Source organism: Bombina bombina, chromosome 1 (genome assembly GCF_027579735.1).
Source record: "Bombina bombina isolate aBomBom1 chromosome 1, aBomBom1.pri, whole genome shotgun sequence".
NCBI classification, from domain to species: domain Eukaryota; kingdom Metazoa; phylum Chordata; class Amphibia; order Anura; family Bombinatoridae; genus Bombina; species Bombina bombina.
The window spans coordinates 25384199-25406386 of NC_069499.1; the positions used below are offsets into that span (position 1 = coordinate 25384199).

At 43.4% G+C, this 22188-nt stretch overlaps 1 protein-coding gene across 1 annotated transcript in view; it reads right to left on the minus strand.

Moving 5' to 3' along the window:
* SYNE2 (spectrin repeat containing nuclear envelope protein 2) overlaps positions 1-22188 on the minus strand; it is a 799180-nt gene that overhangs the window by 387058 nt on the left and 389934 nt on the right. The window contains exons 44-46 of the mRNA XM_053697281.1: positions 15931-16047; positions 12256-12477; positions 10689-10844 (exon numbers count right to left, since the gene is read on the minus strand). Coding sequence (XP_053553256.1) covers positions 10689-10844; positions 12256-12477; positions 15931-16047 — 495 coding nt within the window. The remainder of the gene's footprint in view (positions 1-10688; positions 10845-12255; positions 12478-15930; positions 16048-22188) is intronic.

Here is a 22188-nt window from a genome sequence, read left to right on the forward strand (position 1 = left end):
GTCACATGCGGCTCTGCACCGGCTCACTTTAGTGTCAGATACGCTTATCACAATATTACTAAACCCCTGATAAATCTCACCTCTATCTCCTGAAGCTGTCTCTCTGCCTGTGTCACATGCGGCTCTGCACCGGCACACTTTAGTGTCAGATACGCTTATCACAATATTACTAAACCACTGATAAATCTCACCTGTATCTCCTGAAGCTGTCTCTCTGCCTGTGTCACATGCGCCCTCTGCACCGGCACACTTTAGTGTCAGATACGCTTATCACAATATTACTAAACCACTGATAAATCTCACCTCTATCTCCTGAAGCTGTCTCTCTGCCTGTGTCACATGCGGCTCTGCACCGGCACACTTTAGTGTCAGATACGCTTATCACAATAATACTAAACCACTGATAAATCTCACCTGTATCTCCTGACGCTGTCTCTCTGCCTGTGTCACATGCGGCTCTGCACCGGCACACTTTAGTGTCAGATACGCTTATCACAATATTACTAAACCCCTGATAAATCTCACCTGTATCTCCTGAAGCTGTCTCTCTGCCTGTGTCACATGCGGCTCTGCACCGGCACACTTTAGTGTCAGATACGCTTATCACAATATTACTAAACCACTGATAAATCTCACGTGTATCTCCTGAAGCTGTCTCTCTGCCTGTGTCACATGCGGCTCTGCACCGGCACACTTTAGTGTCAGATACGCTTATCACAATATTACTAAACCCCTGATAAATCTCACGTGTATCCCCTGAAGCTGTCTCTCTGCCTGTGTCACATGCGGCTCTGCACCGGCACACTTTAGTGTCAGATACGCTTATCACAATAATACTAAACCACTGATAAATCTCACCTGTATCTCCTGACGCTGTCTCTCTGCCTGTGTCACATGCGGCTCTGCACCGGCACACTTTAGTGTCAGATACGCTTATCACAATATTACTAAACCCCTGATAAATCTCACCTGTATCTCCTGAAGCTGTCTCTCTGCCTGTGTCACATGCGGCTCTGCACCGGCACACTTTAGTGTCAGATACGCTTATCACAATATTACTAAACCCCTGATAAATCTCACGTGTATCTCCTGAAGCTGTCTCTCTGCCTGTGTCACATGCGGCTCTGCACCGGCACACTTTAGTGTCAGATACGCTTATCACAATATTACAAAACCACTGATAAATCTCACGTGTATCTCCTGAAGCTGTCTCTCTGCCTGTGTCACATGCGGCTCTGCACCGGCACACTTTAGTGTCAGATACGCTTATCACAATATTACTAAACCACTGATAAATCTCACGTGTATCTCCTGAAGCTGTCTCTCTGCCTGTGTCACATGCGGCTCTGCACCGGCACACTTTAGTGTCAGATACGCTTATCACAATATTACTAAACCACTGATAAATCTCACCTCTATCTCCTGAAGCTGTCTCTCTGCCTGTGTCACATGCGGCTCTGCACCGGCACACTTTAGTGTCAGATACGCTTATCACAATATTACTAAACCACTGATAAATCTCACGTGTATCTCCTGAAGCTGTCTCTCTGCCTGTGTCACATGCGCCCTCTGCAGCGGCACACTTTAGTGTCAGATACGCTTATCACAATATTACTAAACCACTGATAAATCTCACGTGTCAGATACGCTTATCACAATATTACTAAAGCACTGATAAATCTCACGTGTATCTCCTGAAGCTGTCTCTCTGCCTGTGTCACATGCGGCTCTGCACCGGCACACTTTAGTGTCAGATACGCTTATCACAATATTACTAAACCCCTGATAAATCTCACCTGTATCTCCTGAAGCTGTCTATCTGCCTGTGTCACATGCGCCCTCTGCACCGGCACACTTTAGTGTCAGATACGCTTATCACAATATTACTAAACCCCTGATAAATCTCACCTGTATCTCCTGAAGCTGTCTCTATGCCTGTGTCACATGCGGCTCTGCACCGGCACACTTTAGTGTCAGACACGCTTATCACAATATTACTAAAGCACTGATAAATCTCACGTGTATCTCCTGAAGCTGTCTCTCTGCCTGTGTCACATGCGGCTCTGCACCGGCACACTTTAGTGTCAGATACGCTTATCACAATAATACTAAACCACTGATAAATCTCACCTGTATCTCCTGACGCTGTCTCTCTGCCTGTGTCACATGCGGCTCTGCACCGGCACACTTTAGTGTCAGATACGCTTATCACAATATTACTAAACCACTGATAAATCTCACGTGTATCTCCTGAAGCTGTCTCTCTGCCTGTGTCACATGCGCCCTCTGCAGCGGCACACTTTAGTGTCAGATACGCTTATCACAATATTACTAAACCACTGATAAATCTCACGTGTCAGATACGCTTATCACAATATTACTAAAGCACTGATAAATCTCACGTGTATCTCCTGAAGCTGTCTCTCTGCCTGTGTCACATGCGGCTCTGCACCGGCACACTTTAGTGTCAGATACGCTTATCACAATATTACTAAACCCCTGATAAATCTCACCTGTATCTCCTGAAGCTGTCTATCTGCCTGTGTCACATGCGCCCTCTGCACCGGCACACTTTAGTGTCAGATACGCTTATCACAATATTACTAAACCCCTGATAAATCTCACCTGTATCTCCTGAAGCTGTCTCTATGCCTGTGTCACATGCGGCTCTGCACCGGCACACTTTAGTGTCAGACACGCTTATCACAATATTACTAAAGCACTGATAAATCTCACGTGTATCTCCTGAAGCTGTCTCTCTGCCTGTGTCACATGCGGCTCTGCACCGGCACACTTTAGTGTCAGATACGCTTATCACAATAATACTAAACCACTGATAAATCTCACCTGTATCTCCTGACGCTGTCTCTCTGCCTGTGTCACATGCGGCTCTGCACCGGCACACTTTAGTGTCAGATACGCTTATCACAATATTACTAAACCCCTGATAAATCTCACCTGTATCTCCTGAAGCTGTCTCTCTGCCTGTGTCACATGCGGCTCTGCACCGGCACACTTTAGTGTCAGATACGCTTATCACAATATTACTAAACCACTGATAAATCTCACGTGTATCTCCTGAAGCTGTCTCTCTGCCTGTGTCACATGCGGCTCTGCACCGGCACACTTTAGTGTCAGATACGCTTATCACAATATTACTAAACCCCTGATAAATCTCACGTGTATCCCCTGAAGCTGTCTCTCTGCCCTGTGTCACATGCGGCTCTGCACCGGCACACTTTAGTGTCAGATACGCTTATCACAATAATACTAAACCACTGATAAATCTCACCTGTATCTCCTGACGCTGTCTCTCTGCCTGTGTCACATGCGGCTCTGCACCGGCACACTTTAGTGTCAGATACGCTTATCACAATATTACTAAACCACTGATAAATCTCACCTGTATCTCCTGAAGCTGTCTCTCTGCCTGTGTCACATGCGGCTCTGCACCGGCACACTTTAGTGTCAGATACGCTTATCACAATATTACTAAACCCCTGATAAATCTCACGTGTATCTCCTGAAGCTGTCTCTCTGCCTGTGTCACATGCGGCTCTGCACCGGCACACTTTAGTGTCAGATACGCTTATCACAATATTACTAAACCACTGATAAATCTCACGTGTATCTCCTGAAGCTGTCTCTCTGCCTGTGTCACATGCGGCTCTGCACCGGCACACTTTAGTGTCAGATACGCTTATCACAATATTACTAAACCACTGATAAATCTCACGTGTATCTCCTGACGCTGTCTCTCTGCCTGTGTCACATGCGGCTCTGCACCGGCACACTTTAGTGTCAGATACGCTTATCACAATATTACTAAACCACTGATAAATCTCACCTCTATCTCCTGAAGCTGTCTCTCTGCCTGTGTCACATGCGGCTCTGCACCGGCACACTTTAGTGTCAGATACGCTTATCACAATATTACTAAACCACTGATAAATCTCACGTGTATCTCCTGAAGCCTGTCTCTCTGCCTGTGTCACATGCGCCCTCTGCAGCGGCACACTTTAGTGTCAGATACGCTTATCACAATATTACTAAACCACTGATAAATCTCACGTGTCAGATACGCTTATCACAATATTACTAAAGCACTGATAATCTCACGTGTATCTCCTGAAGCTGTCTCTCTGCCTGTGTCACATGCGGCTCTGCACCGGCACACTTTAGTGTCAGATACGCTTATCACAATATTACTAAACCCCTGATAAATCTCACCTGTATCTCCTGAAGCTGTCTATCTGCCTGTGTCACATGCGCCCTCTGCACCGGCACACTTTAGTGTCAGATACGCTTATCACAATATTACTAAACCCCTGATAAATCTCACGTGTATCTCCTGAAGCTGTCTCTCTGCCTGTGTCACATGCGGCTCTGCACCGGCACACTTTAGTGTCAGACACGCTTATCACAATATTACTAAAGCACTGATAAATCTCACCTGTATCTCCTGAAGCTGTCTCTCTGGCTCTGTCACATGCGCCCTCTGCACCGGCACACTTTAGTGTCAGATACGCTTATCACAATATTACTAAAAGCACTGATAAATCTCACGTGTATCTCCTGAAGCTGTCTCTCTGCCTGTGTCACATGCGGCTCTGCACCGGCACACTTTAGTGTCAGATACGCTTATCACAATATTACTAAACCACTGATAAATCTCACGTGTATCTCCTGACGCTGTCTCTCTGTCTGTGTCACATGCGGCTCTGCACCGGCACACTTTAGTGTCAGATACGCTTATCACAATATTACTAAACCACTGATAAATCTCACCTGTATCTCCTGACGCTGTCTCTCTGCCTGTGTCACATGCGGCTCTGCACCGGCACACTTTAGTGTCAGATACGCTTATCACAATATTACTAAACCACTGATAAATCTCACGTGTACCTCCTGAAGCTGTCTCTCTGCCTGTGTCACATGCGGCTCTGCACCGGCACACTTTAGTGTCAGACACGCGTATCACAATATTACTAAACCACTGATAAATCTCACGTGTATCTCCTGAAGCTGTCTCTCTGCCTGTGTCACATGCGCCCTCTGCAGCGGCACACTTTAGTGTCAGACACGCTTATCACAATATTACTAAACCACTGATAAATCTCACGTGTATCTCCTGACGCTGTCTCTCTGTCTGTGTCACATGCGGCTCTGCACCGGCACACTTTAGTGTCAGATACGCTTATCACAATATTACTAAACCACTGATAAATCTCACGTGTATCTCCTGACGCTGTCTCTCTGCCTCTGTCACATGCGGCTCTGCACCGGCACACTTTAGTGTCAGATACGCTTATCACAATATTACTAAACCACTGATAAATCTCACGTGTATCTCCTGACGCTGTCTCTCTGTCTGTGTCACATGCGGCTCTGCACCGGCACACTTTAGTGTCAGATACGCTTATCACAATATTACTAAACCACTGATAAATCTCACCTGTATCTCCTGACGCTGTCTCTCTGCCTGTGTCACATGCGCCCTCTGCAGCGGCACACTTTAGTGTCAGATACGCTTATCACAATATTACTAAACCACTGATAAATCTCACGTGTATCTCCTGACGCTGTCTCTCTGCCTCTGTCACATGCGGCTCTGCACCGGCAACACTTTAGTGTCAGATACGCTTATCACAATATTACTAAACCACTGATAAATCTCACGTGTATCTCCTGACGCTGTCTCTCTGCCTCTGTCACATGCGGCTCTGCACCGGCACACTTTAGTGTCAGATACGCTTATCACAATATTACTAAACCACTGATAAATCTCACCTGTATCTCCTGACGCTGTCTCTCTGCCTGTGTCACATGCGGCTCTGCACCGGCACACTTTAGTGTCAGACACGCTTATAACAATATTACTAAACCACTGATAAATCTCACGTGTATCTCCTGAAGCTGTCTCTCTGCCTGTGTCACATGCGCCCTCTGCACCGGCACAACTTTAGTGTCAGATACGCTTATCACAATATTACTAAACCACTGATAAATCTCACGTGTAATCTCCTGAAGCTGTCTCTCTGCCTGTGTCACATGCGGCTCTGCACCGGCACACTTTAGTGTCAGATACGCTTATCACAATATTACTAAACCACTGATAAATCTCACGTGTATCTCCTGAAGCTGTCTCTCTGCCTGTGTCACATGCGGCTCTGCACCGGCACACTTTAGTGTCAGATACGCTTATCACAATATTACTAAACCACTGATAAATCTCACCTCTATCTCCTGAAGCTGTCTCTCTGCCTGTGTCACATGCGGCTCTGCAACCGGCACACTTTAGTGTCAGATACGCTTATCACAATATTAGTAAAGCACTGATAAATCTCACGTGTATCTCCTGAAGCTGTCTCTCTGTTTGTGTCACATGCGCCCTCTGCACCGGCACACTTTAGTGTCAGATACGCTTATCACAATATTACTAAAGCACTGATAAATCTCACGTGTATCTCCTGAAGCTGTCTCTCTGCCTGTGTCACATGCGGCTCTGCACCGGCACACTTTAGTGTCAGATACGCTTATCACAATATTACTAAACCACTGATAAAATCTCACCTGTATCTCCTGAAGCTGTCTATCTGCCTGTGTCACATGCGCCCTCTGCACCGGCACACTTTAGTGTCAGATACGCTTATCACAATATTACTAAACCCCTGATAAATCTCACGTGTATCTCCTGAAGCTGTCTCTCTGCATGTGTCACATGCGGCTCTGCACCGGCACACTTTAGTGTCAGATACGCTTATCACAATATTACTAAACCACTGATAAATCTCACGTGTATCTCCTGAAGCTGTCTCTCTGCCTGTGTCACATGCGCCCTCTGCACCGGCACACTTTAGTGTCAGATACGCTTATCACAATATTACTAAACCCCTGATAAATCTCACGTGTATCTCCTGAAGCTGTCTCTCTGCATGTGTCACATGCGGCTCTGCACCGGCACACTTTAGTGTCAGATACGCTTATCACAATATTACTAAACCACTGATAAATCTCACCTCTATCTCCTGAAGCTGTCTCTCTGCATGTGTCACATGCGGCTCTGCACCGGCACACTTTAGTGTCAGACACGCTTATCACAATATTACTAAAGCACTGATAAATCTCACGTGTATCTCCTGAAGCTGTCTCTCTGCCTGTGTCACATGCGGCTCTGCACCGGCACACTTTAGTGTCAGATACGCTTATCACAATATTACTAAACCACTGATAAATCTCACGTGTATCTCCTGAAGCTGTCTCTCTGCCTCTGTCACATGCGGCTCTGCACCGGCACACTTTAGTGTCAGATACGCTTATCACAATATTACTAAACCACTGATAAATCTCACGTGTATCTCCTGAAGCTGTCTCTCTGCCTGTGTCACATGCGGCTCTGCACCGGCACACTTTAGTGTCAGATACGCTTATCACAATATTACTAAACCACTGATAAATCTCACGTGTATCTCCTGATGCTGTCTCTCTGCCTGTGTCACATGCGGCTCTGCACCGGCACACTTTAGTGTCAGATACGCTTATCACAATATTACTAAAACCACTGATAAATCTCACGTGTATCTCCTGGAAGCTGTCTCTCTGCCTGTGTCACATGCGGCTCTGCACCGGCACACTTTAGTGTCAGATACGCTTATCACAATATTACTAAACCCCTGATAAATCTCACGTGTATCCCCTGAAGCTGTCTCTCTGTCTGTGTCACATGCGGCTCTGCACCGGCACACTTTAGTGTCAGATACGCTTATCACAATATTACTAAACCCCTGATAAATCTCACGTGTATCTCCTGAAGCTGTCTCTCTGCCTGTGTCACATGCGGCTCTGCACCGGCACACTTTAGTGTCAGATACGCTTATCACAATATTACTAAACCCCTGATAAATCTCACGTGTATCTCCTGAAGCTGTCTCTCTGCCTGTGTCACATGCGGCTCTGCACCGGCTCACTTTAGTGTCAGATACGCTTATCACAATATTACTAAACCACTGATAAATCTCACCTCTATCTCCTGAAGCTGTCTCTCTGCCTGTGTCACATGCGGCTCTGCACCGGCACACTTTAGTGTCAGATACGCTTATCACAATATTACTAAACCACTGATAAATCTCACCGTGTATCTCCTGAAGCTGTCTCTCTGCCTGTGTCACATGCGCCCTCTGCACCGGCACACTTTAGTGTCAGATACGCTTATCACAATATTACTAAACCACTGATAAATCTCACCTCTATCTCCTGAAGCTGTCTCTCTGCCTGTGTCACATGCGGCTCTGCACCGGCACACTTTAGTGTCAGATACGCTTATCACAATATTACTAAACCACTGATAAATCTCACCTGTATCTCCTGACGCTGTCTCTCTGCCTGTGTCACATGCGGCTCTGCACCGGCACACTTTAGTGTCAGATACGCTTATCCCAATATTACTAAACCCCTGATAAATCTCACCTGTATCTCCTGAAGCTGTCTCTCTGCCTGTGTCACATGCGGCTCTGCACCGGCACACTTTTAGTGTCAGATACGCTTATCACAATATTACTAAACCACTGATAAATCTCACGTGTATCTCCTGAAGCTGTCTCTCTGCCTGTGTCACATGCGGCTCTGCACCGGCACACTTTAGTGTCAGATACGCTTATCACAATATTACTAAACCCCTGATAAATCTCACGTGTATCCCCTGAAGCTGTCTCTCTGCCTGTGTCACATGCGGCTCTGCACCGGCACACTTTAGTGTCAGATACGCTTATCACAATAATACTAAACCACTGATAAATCTCACCTGTATCTCCTGACGCTGTCTCTCTGCCTGTGTCACATGCGGCTCTGCACCGGCACACTTTAGTGTCAGATACGCTTATCACAATATTACTAAACCACTGATAAATCTCACGTGTATCTCCTGAAGCTGTCTCTCTGCCTGTGTCACATGCGGCTCTGCACCGGCACACTTTAGTGTCAGATACGCTTATCACAATATTACTAAACCCCTGATAAATCTCACGTGTATCTCCTGAAGCTGTCTCTCTGCCTGTGTCACATGCGGCTCTGCACCGGCTCACTTTAGTGTCAGATACGCTTATCACAATATTACTAAACCACTGATAAATCTCACCTCTATCTCCTGAAGCTGTCTCTCTGCCTGTGTCACATGCGGCTCTGCACCGGCACACTTTAGTGTCAGATACGCTTATCACAATATTACTAAACCACTGATAAATCTCACCTGTATCTCCTGAAGCTGTCTCTCTGCCTGTGTCACATGCGCCCTCTGCACCGGCACACTTTAGTGTCAGATACGCTTATCACAATATTACTAAACCACTGATAAATCTCACCTGTATCTCCTGAAGCTGTCTCTCTGCCTGTGTCACATGCGGCTCTGCACCGGCACACTTTAGTGTCAGATACGCTTATCACAATAATACTAAACCACTGATAAATCTCACCTGTATCTCCTGACGCTGTCTCTCTGCCTGTGTCACATGCGGCTCTGCACCGGCACACTTTAGTGTCAGATACGCTTATCACAATATTACTAAACCCCTGATAAATCTCACCTGTATCTCCTGAAGCTGTCTCTCTGCCTGTGTCACATGCGGCTCTGCACCGGCACACTTTAGTGTCAGATACGCTTATCACAATATTACTAAACCACTGATAAATCTCACGTGTATCTCCTGAAGCTGTCTCTCTGCCTGTGTCACATGCGGCTCTGCACCGGCACACTTTAGTGTCAGATACGCTTATCACAATATTACTAAACCCCTGATAAATCTCACGTGTATCCCCTGAAGCTGTCTCTCTGCCTGTGTCACATGCGGCTCTGCACCGGCACACTTTAGTGTCAGATACGCTTATCACAATAATACTAAACCACTGATAAATCTCACCTGTATCTCCTGACGCTGTCTCTCTGCCTGTGTCACATGCGGCTCTGCACCGGCACACTTTAGTGTCAGATACGCTTATCACAATATTACTAAACCCCTGATAAATCTCACCTGTATCTCCTGAAGCTGTCTCTCTGCCTGTGTCACATGCGGCTCTGCACCGGCACACTTTAGTGTCAGATACGCTTATCACAATATTACTAAAGCACTGATAAATCTCACGTGTATCTCCTGAAGCTGTCTCTCTGCCTGTGTCACATGCGGCTCTGCACCGGCACACTTTAGTGTCAGATACGCTTATCACAATATTACTAAACCACTGATAAATCTCACGTGTATCTCCTGAAGCTGTCTCTCTGCCTGTGTCACATGCGGCTCTGCACCGGCACACTTTAGTGTCAGATACGCTTATCACAATATTACTAAACCCCTGATAAATCTCACGTGTATCCCCTGAAGCTGTCTCTCTGCCTGTGTCACATGCGGCTCTGCACCGGCACACTTTAGTGTCAGATACGCTTATCACAATATTACTAAACCACTGATAAATCTCACCTGTATCTCCTGAAGCTGTCTCTCTGCCTGTGTCACATGCGGCTCTGCACCGGCACACTTTAGTGTCAGATACGCTTATCACAATATTACTAAACCCCTGATAAATCTCACGTGTATCCCCTGAAGCTGTCTCTCTGCCTGTGTCACATGCGGCTCTGCACCGGCACACTTTAGTGTCAGATACGCTTATCACAATATTACTAAACCCCTGATAAATCTCACCTGTATCTCCTGAAGCTGTCTCTCTGCCTCTGTCGCATCCCGCGGCATCACTTGTTTTTTCAGCAGACTCACTTTTCTTTTAGCATCTGTGACATCTGTGCTGTCCTCATCCTCTGAAGACCTCTGGGTAGCCGCAACTTCACTAGTAAGGCAAAACTAAAGCAGGAAACACAAAATGGGGTTTGATAATGAAAATATATAGTGATTATAATATATAGCAGATTAATTAATAATTACACAACAAAAGAGAACAAAAAACAGACGATTTACAGCGTGAGGGAAAATCTACATTTTATATACCATGTAACATGTTGTGGGTTTATAGAAGTATGAGAGGAAATGAATAGAATATTCCTGTTTGCTCATTCGTCAGCCTACATATAAATCAAACTAACTGGTTAGCACAGGTCACAATGCCGCCAATGGGTAAACTCAGCAGCCGCAAGCCTGAAAGTTCCAGAGCAGAATACAAATAACCAAGGCAGCTGCATGTAGCCACCAATAACCAGAGATGTTCAGCTCTTGCTGCTCCTGGTGGGATTTCTTTCTTTAAAGCTAAATAAAACACTACAGGCTAAATTACGAGTGGAGCGCAATCTCAACGTGTGCGCTTAAAGGGGCCAATTTGCCCCTTTACAGGCGCACATACCAGACATTACAAGTGGATGGTTGATGCTCCCACAAGCATGCGGTTTCAATTTGCACTTAGCGCAATTAACCAGATGTTAGACCGCTGGTTAAAAGTTAAAATATGCCCCAATTGGCCCCAAAATAAAATTGAGAGTAGTTTACATTAAAACATCTGCACAAAGCAATTATAGGGTTAAAGTGAGGGGATGTGGGGTGTTAATATATATATATGTATGTGTTAATATTTGTATATACAAATATTAACACATAAATAGATACAGTATGTATATATTCATATACATATATTTCTTTATTGCTGCTCAACACTGTGCAAAATGCCCCCTGTGCTGGACTAGATGGCTCCCATTGGAGTCTATGAAAGAGCGCTTTTGTGAGCGCAAAGCTTCCAGGCAATGCAAACGCGAGGTCTCATTCGCATCGTGCCTCACTTGTAAGACCAGTGAACATTTACATGCGCTGGTATTACTGAGTGGAGCGCAAATATCTAGCTTGCATAAGTGCAATATTGTGCTACACTCGTAATCTGGGCCTAAATTAATACCAGAATACAATACCAGATACAATGATATATTTAAAGCACAGATAAGCCTGAAGAATAAAATGCAGATTGTATATTTTAAAGTTAAATTAATTAAATATAGAAAAGAGTAAAGCTTTAGTTCCCATAAAACAATGAATCCCCGCCCCCTAGGTTTCATTCTGAAAATAAATAAGTCACTAAAGTGTGCAGCCAATGAAAATATGCAGTTATGAGATGAAGACAATTACAGATCTGAAATACTGAAAAAGTGTAATGTAAATTTACTTACTTACACTTAATTCCAGCAGCACAGGGGTTAAATCAGAAAAAAATAAAGTTTTGTATTTACTGTTTGTTGGAGACCCACAGCAAATAGTGTCAGGAACGCGTCATTACCTTAATACTGCGAGCAAATCTGTTCCTGGGGTCCCTGATGGCCCTAATTTCATGCTGACCAATATCTGGTAGACTGGAAAGAACCTGTTGCAAATCCTGCAGGAATATCTTGCGCTGAAGTGTAAGCTCTTCGGACGAAAGACCTTCTTCTGCCTGATCAGTCAGTGGAACATCGAGTGAGGCCGACACTGTCTGACTCTCAGCAGAGGCTTCCTCTGGTTTCTGGGAGGAACATAGAATAATAATATTTGTATTATCAGTTGTTGGCCGCACCAGGAATAATTAACTAAGGGCCAGATTACGAGTGGAGCAGTAATTATTGCACATGCTCCCGAGCTAATTCCGCTAGAAGTAAGCTTTTTGGGTGCAACATATTACAAGATAAAATTAAAAAGTTTTCACTCGCATACAACCCTGACGCAAGCTAAGAGCTGAACTTATATTATTGCGATAGTGTTAACCTATTCCTATCTCTCTCTCTCTCTCTCTCTCTCTCTCTCTATATATATATATATATATATATATATATATATATATATGTTTTTTTGCACAATATATCTATACATATATATATATATATATATATACACACACATATACAAAGTACCCTCCAATAATATAATAATAATAAAAGAAATTGTCTTTATTGTTTAACCTTTTGATCACAGCTATATTCCTTGGTCTTACCCTTTGTAAAGAATGACTGACGGAATTTGTATTTTACATGAACAGTTTAAGATTATTATAGAAATATTTATGTCATAATAAAAAGAACATTATTTTATATATGAAGAACATTGCAAAGTAAAAATATTCGTTTTGCGCATTTAGTTCCTCAATTAAGATCTAAACACAGTCAGGTTATCGCACATTCTTAAGGCGCGTTATTGAAATATTACAAATAAAATATATATCAAATTTATATAAAATAATGAAAATTAATATATACTGTAAAATATTCTAAATAATCCATAGAATATATCTATATATTTTACAGTATGTTGATTAATTTTTAATAATTTATATTATTTTTTAAAACATTTTATATGTAATATTTCAATAACGCATCGTAAGAAGTTTTCTGGTGAGCTAACCCGACCGCGTTAAGATATAAATTAAGAAATGCGATGCACAAAATGCATATTTTACATTCCTATGCTCTTCACATACTGTTCTCGTAAAATACATATCTATACCTAAATAAATATAGGAATAGATATGCAGCAGGTTTAGGTATATACACAAATATATAGAAATATGAATGCAAGAATGAAAAGGACATTATCCTGGAAGTGAAGAACTTTAAAATGTGAAATGTGTACAGTAAATATAAAGTAAAACACAGAAATACATACATATGTGCACCCACCCACATATATATACCGGTGTATATATATATATATATATATATATATACACACACGTACACGTACACATATTTAGACATGTACAGTATCTCACAAAAATGAGTACACCCATCAAATTTATGTAAATATTTTATTATATCTTTTCATGTGACAACACTGAAGAAATGACACTTTGCTACAATGTAAAGTAGTGAGTGTACAGCCTGGGTAACAGTGTAAATTTCCTGTCCCCTCCAAATAACTCAAAACATAGCCATTAATTTCTAAACCATTGGCAACAAAAGTGAGTACACCCCTAAGTGGAAATGTCCAAATTGGGCCCAAAGTGTCAATATTTTGTGTGGCCACCATTATTTTCCAGCACTGCCTTAACCCTCTATGACATGGAGTTCACCAGAGCTTCCCAGGTTGCCACTGGAGTCCTCTCCCCCTCCTCCATAATGACATCACGGAGCTGGTGGATGTTACAGACCTAGCGCTCCCCCACCTTCCATTTGAGGATGCCCCCTCAGCTTCTTTAGCAAGGCAATGGTCATCTTTGAGGTGTGTTTGGGGTCGCTATGTTGGAAAACTGCCCTGTGGCCCAGTCTCCGAATGGAGGGGATCATGCTCGGCTTCAGTATTTCACAGTACATGTTGGCATTCATGGTTCCCTCAATGAACTGTAGCTCCCCAGTGCCGGCAGCACTCATGCAGGCCCAGACCATGACACTCCCACCACCATGCTTGACTGTAGGCAAAACACACTTGTCTTTGTACTGTTCACCTGGTTGATGCCACACATGCTTGACACCATCTGAACCAAATAAGTTTATCTTGGTCTCATCAGACCACAGGACATGGTTCCACTAATCCATGTCCTTAGTCTGCATGTCTTCAGCATACTGTTTGCAGGCTTTCTTATGCATCATCTTTAGAAGAGGCTTCCTCAATTTTTTGCCTTGAGCGGCGTATGGTCTGAGCACTAACAATCTGACTCCCCAACCCTTCAACATCTGCAGCAATGCTGGCAGAACTCATACGTCTATTTGCACTCAACTTATTTGGTTGACCATGGCGAGGCCTGTCCAGAGTGGAACCTGTCCTGTGAAACCACTGTATGGTCTTCAAACCATGCTGCATCTCAGTTTCAGGGTCTTGGCAATCTTCTTATAGCCTAGGCCATCTTTATGTAGAGCAACAATTCTTTTTTTGAGATCCTCAGAGAGTTCTTTGCCATGAGGTGCCATGTTGAACTTCCAGTGACCAGAATAAGAGAGTGTGAGAGAGATAACACCAAATTTAACACTACTGCTCCCCATTCACACCTGTGACCTTGTAACACTAATGAGTCACATGACACCGGGGAGGAAAAATGGCTAATTGGGTCCAATTTGGACATTTCCACTTACGGGTGTACTCACTTTTTTTGCCAACGGTATAGACATTAATGGCTTTGTGTTGTATTAGTTTGAGGGGACAGCACATTTACACAGTTATACAGGCTGTACACTCACTACTTTACACAGTTATACAGGCTGTACACTCACTACTTTACACTGTTATACAGGCTGTACACTCACTACTTTACACTGTTATACAGGCTGTACACTCACTACTTTACACTGTTATACAGGCTGTACACTCACTACTTTACACTGTTATACAGGCTGTACACTCACTACTTTACACTGTTATACAGGCTGTACACTCACTACTTTACACTGTTATACAGGCTGTACACTCACTACTTTACACTGTTATACAGGCTGTACACTCACTACTTTACACTGTTATACAGGCTGTACACTCACTACTTTACACTGTTATACAGGCTGTACACTCACTACTTTACACTGTTATACAGGCTGTACACTCACTACTTTACACTGTTATACAGGCTGTACACTCACTACTTTACACTGTTATACAGGCTGTACACTCACTACTTTACACTGTTATACAGGCTGTACACTCACTACTTTACACTGTTATACAGGCTGTACACTCACTACTTTACACTTTTATACAGGCTGTACACTCACTACTTTACACTGTTATACAGGCTGTACACCCACTACTTTACATTGTAGCAAAGTGTCATTTCTTCAGTGTTGTCACATGAAATGATATAATAAAATATTTACACAAATGTGAGGGGTGTACTCACTTTTGTGGGATACTGTATATGTCGGTATCTCTATGTTAAAGGCCTTTGCAGTCATTTTTTTCTAACACCTGAGACCTCACATTTTTGAACCCTTATAACTTTGCAATGCAATGTTTTTTCAGACACTGTTATTATGAGTGTAACTTTACTGTATTTTACCAAAAAACTGTCCTCTGTAACCGCTGCTTTTTCCTGGGTCTCGTCATTCTGCGCTTTGTCACCTGCTCCTCCCATTACAGCCTGAAGAGCGACATCTCCAGCTTCCAACATAGAGACCTAAAAATAATACATTTTCATTAAGTCTCTATTATCAGTATGCTTAATATTTAACAAAATAGAAAGAGGAGTTTTCAAGTGGTATGTACCTGCACTGCAAAACTATGTGAATTTTGCTAACAAAATCAGTTTTAAATGGTTTTAAAGGGAAATGTAAGCAACATATTTTGTTCATGATTCAAACAGAACAACTTTCCAATTTACTTCTGTTATCTTGGTTTGGGCTACTTGAGGTGGCTGCACATAAATGGCTCTTGTCATTGGTTTACCTGATGTGTTCAGCTAGCTCCCAGTAATGCATTGCTGCTCATTAAACAAAGGATACCAAGAGAATGAAGCAAATTAGATAATAGAAGTAAATTGGGAAATTGTTTAAAACTATTCTCTGTCATGAGAGAAACATTTATTTTGTATACGGAGCTAGCAGCCTCCTGTTTATTGATATCTTTCTGCAGATACGGTCACTAAACGTCATATTGTCTGGCGATGATTGACAGGGTGATGATTGACAGCTGTAATTGTCAAGAGGAGGAGCTTATTTGCACACAATGTTAAACAAGGGTAAAACAAGGTATATAGATTCAAAGTGTTTTAGTTATATAGAATAAAAAACATAATTTATGCTTACCTGATAAATTCCTTTCTTCTGTTGTGTGATCAGTCCACGGGTCATCATTACTTCTGGGATATTATCTGCTCCCCTACAGGAAGTGCAAGAGGATTCACCCAGCAGAGTTGCTATATAGCTCCTCCCCTCTACGTCACCTCCAGTCATTCGACCAAAGACCAACGAGAAAGGAGAAGCCAAGGGTGTAGTGGTGACTGAATTATAATTTAAAAAATATGTACCTGCCTTAAAAAACAGGGCGGGCCGTGGACTGATCACACAACAGAAGAAAGGAATTTATCAGGTAAGCATAAATTATGTTTTCTTCTGTTATGTGTGATCAGTCCACGGGTCATCATTACTTCTGGGATACCAATACCAAAGCAAAAGTACACGGATGACGGGAGGGATAGGCAGGCTCATTATACAGAAGGAACCACTGCCTGAAGAACCTTTCTCCCAAAAATAGCCTCCGAAGAAGCAAAAGTGTCAAATTTGTAAAATTTGGAAAAAGTATGAAGCGAAGACCAAGTTGCAGCCTTGCAAATCTGTTCAACAGAGGCCTCATTCTTAAAGGCCCAAGTGGAAGCCACAGCTCTAGTGGAATGAGCTGTAATTCTTTCAGGAGGCTGCTGTCCAGCAGTCTCATAGGCTAAACGTATTATGCTACGAAGCCAAAAAGAGAGAGAGGTAGCAGAAGCTTTTTGACCTCTCCTCTGTCCAGAATAAACGACAAACAGGGAAGAAGTTTGGCGAAAATCTTTAGTTGCCTGCAAGTAGAACTTGAGGGCACGAACTACATCCAGATTGTGTAGAAGACGTTCCTTCTTTGAAGAAGGATTTGGACACAAGGATGGAACAACAATCTCTTGATTGATATTCCTGTTAGATACAACCTTAGGTAAGAACCCAGGTTTAGTACGCAGAACTACCTTGTCTGAGTGAAAGATCAGATAAGGAGAATCACAATGTAGGGCTGATAACTCAGAGACTCTTCGAGCCGAGGAAATAGCCATTAAAAATAGAACTTTCCAAGATAACAATTTTATATCAATGGAATGAAGGGGTTCAAACGGAACACCCTGTAAAACGTTAAGAACTAAGTTTAAACTCCATGGCGGAGCAACAGTTTTAAACACAGGCTTGATCCTAGCTAAAGCCTGACAAAAGGCCTGGATGTCTGAATTTTCTGACAGACGCCTGTGTAACAAGATGGACAGAGCTGAAATCTGTCCCTTTAATGAGCTAGCCGATAAACCCTTTTCTAAACCTTCTTGTAGAAAAGACAATATCCTAGGAATCCTAACCTTACTCCAGGAGTAATCTTTGGATTCACACCAGTATAGGTATTTACGCCATATTTTATGGTAAATCTTTCTGGTAACAGGCTTCCTAGCCTGTATCAGGGTATCAATAACCGACTCAGAAAAACCACGTTTTGATAAAATCAAGCGTTCAATTTCCAAGCAGTCAGCTTCAGAGAAGTTAGACTTTGATGTTTGAATGGACCCTGAATCAGAAGGTCCTGTCTTAGAGGTAGAGACCAAGGCGGACAGGATGACATGTCCACTAGATCTGCATACCAAGTCCTGCGCGGCCATGCAGGCGCTATTAGAATCACTGATGCTCTCTCCTGTTTGATTTTGGCAATCAATCGAGGAAGCAGCGGGAAGGGTGGAAACACATAAGCCATCCTGAAGTTCCAAGGTGCTGTCAAAGCATCTATCAGAACCGCTCCCGGATCCCTGGATCTGGATCCGTAGCGAGGAAGTTTGGCGTTCTGGCGAGACGCCATGAGATCTATCTCTGGTTTGCCCCAACGTCGAAGTATTTGGGCAAAGACCTCCGGATGAAGTTCCCACTCCCCCGGATGAAGAGTCTGGCGACTCAAGAAATCCGCCTCCCAGTTCTCCACTCCCGGGATGTGGATTGCTGACAGGTGGCAAGAGTGAGACTCTGCCCAGCGAATTATCTTTGATACTTCTATCATTGCTAGGGAGCTTCTTGTCCCTCCCTGATGGTTGATGTAAGCTACAGTCGTGATGTTGTCCGACTGAAACCTGATGAACCCCCGAGTCTTTAACTGGGGCCAAGCTAGAAGGGCATTGAGAACTGCTCTCAATTCCAGAATGTTTATTGGCAGGAGACTTTCCTCCTGACTCCATTGTCCCTGAGCCTTCAGAGAATTCCAGACAGCGCCCCAACCTAGAAGGCTGGCGTCTGTTGTTACAATTGTCCAGTCCGGCCTGCTGAACGGCATCCCCCTGGACAGATGTGGCCGAGAAAGCCACCATAGAAGAGAGTTTCTGGTCTCTTGATCCAGATTCAGAGTGGGGGACAAATCTGAGTAATCCCCATTCCACTGACTCAGCATGCACAATTGCAGCGGTCTGAGATGTAGGCGTGCAAAGGGTACTATGTCCATTGCTGCTACCATTAAGCCGATCACCTCCATGCATTGAGCTACTGACGGGAGTTGAATGGAATGAAGGACACGGCATGTATTTAGAAGCTTTGTTAATCTGTCTTCTGTCAGATAAATCTTCATTTCTACAGAATCTATAAGAGTCCCCAAGAATGGAACTCTTGTGAGAGGCAAGAGAGAACTCTTCTTTTCGTTCACTTTCCATCCATGCGACCTTAGAAATGCCAGAACTAACTCTGTATGAGACTTGGCAGTTTGAAAGCTTGAAGCTTGTATCAGAATGTCGTCTAGGTACGGAGCTACCGAAATTCCTCGCGGTCTCAGAACCGCTAGAAGGGCACCCAGAACCTTTGTGAAGATTCTTGGAGCCGTAGCCAATCCGAATGGAAGGGCTACAAACTGGTAATGCCTGTCTAAGAAGGCAAACCTTAGATACCGGTAATGATCTTTGTGAATCGGTATGTGAAGGTAAGCATCCTTTAAATCCACTGTGGTCATGTACTGACCCTTTTGGATCATGGGTAAGATTGTCCGAATAGTTTCCATTTTGAACGATGGAACTCTTAGGAATTTGTTTAGGATCTTTAAATCCAAGATTGGCCTGAAAGTTCCCTCTTTTTTGGGAACCACAAACAGGTTTGAGTAAAACCCTTGTCCTTGTTCCGACCGCGGAACCGGATGGATCACTCCCATTAATAATAGATCTTGTACACAGCGTAGAAACGCGTCTTTCTTTATTTGGTTTGTTGACAACCTTGACAGATGAAATCTCCCTCTTGGGGGAGATAATTTGAAGTCTAGAAGGTATCCCTGAGATATGATCTCTAGCGCCCAGGGATCCTGGACATCTCTTGCCCAAGCCTGGGCGAAGAGAGAGAGTCTGCCCCCCACTAGATCCGGTCCCGGATCGGGGGCCCTCGGTTCATGCTGTCTTAGGGGCAGCAGCAGGTTTTCTGGCCTGCTTGCCCTTATTCCAGGACTGGTTAGGTTTCCAGCCTTGTCTGTAACGAGCAACAGCTCCTTCCTGTTTTGGTGCAGTGGAAGTTGATGCTGCACCTGCTTTGAAATTCCGAAAGGGACGAAAATTAGACTGTCTAGCCTTAGCTTTGGCTTTGTCTTGAGGTAGAGCGTGGCCCTTACCTCCTGTAATGTCAGCGATAATTTCTTTCAAACCGGGCCCAAATAAAGTTTGCCCCTTGAAAGGTATATTAAGTAATTTGGACTTAGAAGTTACATCAGCCGACCAGGATTTTAGCCACAGCGCCCTACGTGCCTGAATGGCGAATCCTGAATTCTTAGCCGTAAGTTTGGTTAAATGTACTACGGCCTCCGAAATGAATGAATTAGCTAGTTTAAGGACTCTAAGCCTGTCCGTAATGTCGTCCAGCGTAGCGGAACTAAGGTTCTCTTCCAGAGACTCAATCCAAAATGCTGCCGCAGCCGTAATCGGCGCGATGCATGCAAGGGGTTGCAATATAAAACCTTGTTGAACAAACATTTTCTTAAGGTAACCCTCTAATTTTTTATCCATAGGATCTGAAAAAGCACAGCTATCCTCCACCGGGATAGTGGTGCGCTTAGCTAAAGTAGAAACTGCTCCCTCCACCTTAGGGACCGTTTGCCATAAGTCCCGTGTGGTGGCGTCTATTGGAAACATCTTTCTAAATATTGGAGGGGGTGAGAACGGCACACCGGGTCTATCCCACTCCTTAGTAACAATTTCAGTTAATCTCTTAGGTATAGGAAAAACGTCAGTACTCGCCGGTACCGCAAAGTATTTATCCAACCTACACATTTTCTCTGGTATTGCAACAGTGTTACAATCGTTAAGAGCCGCTAAGACCTCCCCTAGTAATACACGGAGGTTTTCCAATTTAAATTTAAAATTTGAAATATCTGAATCCAATCTGCTTGGATCAGAACCGTCACCTACAGAATGAAGCTCTCCGTCCTCATGCTCTGCAAGCTGTGACGCAGTATCAGACATGGCCCTAGAATTATCAGCGCACTCTGTTCTCACCCCAGAGTGATCACGCTTGCCTCTTAGTTCTGGTAACTTAGCCAAAACTTCAGTCATAACAGTAGCCATATCTTGTAATGTTATCTGTAATGGCTGCCCAGATGTACTAGGCGCCATAATATCACGCACCTCCCGGGCGGGAGACGCAGGTACTGACACGTGAGGCGAGTTAGACGGCATAACTCTCCCCTCGCTGTTTGGTGAAATTTGTTCAATTTGTACAGATTGGCTTTTATTTAAAGTAGCATCAATACAGTTAGTACATAAATTTCTATTGGGCTCCACCTTGGCATTGGAACAAATGACACAGGTATCTTCCTCTGAATCAGACATGTTTAACACACTAGCAATAAACATGCAACTTGGTTACAATCTTATTTAACAAAAACGTACTGTGCCTCAAAGAAGCACTAAACGATTAAATGACAGTTGAAATAATGAACTGAAAAACAGTTATAGCATCACTCTTTAAAAACAACACAACTTGTTAGCAAAGGTTTGTTCCCATTAGTAAAGTAATACTAATTAAATTTTAAACATAAAAATCACAGAGCAACGTTTTAAAACACAGTCACTACATAAGTCTCACAGCTCTGCTGAGAGAATCTACCTCCCTTCAAAGAAGTTTGAAGACCCCTGAGTTCTGTTAGAGATGAACCGGATCATGCAGAAAATACAAGTGTAACTGACTGGAAATTTTTGATGCGTAGCAAAGAGCGCCAAAAACGGCCCCTCCCCCTCACACACAGCAGTGAGAGAGAAACGAAACTGTCATAATCAAAACAAGCAAACTGCCAAGTGGAAAAATAATGCCCAAATATTTATTCACTCAGTACCTCAGAAATGCAAACGATTCTACATTCCAGCAAAAACGTTTAACATGAATTAAATACCTATTAAAAGGTTTAATGTACTTTTACAGAGTAATTCCGGTGAAATACCATCCCCAGAATACTGAAGTGTAGAGTATACATACATGTCATTATAACGGTATGGCAGGATTTTCTCATCAATTCCATTCAGAAAATAAAAACTGCTACATACCTCAATGCAGATTCAACTGCCCGCTGTCCCCTGATCTGAAGCTTT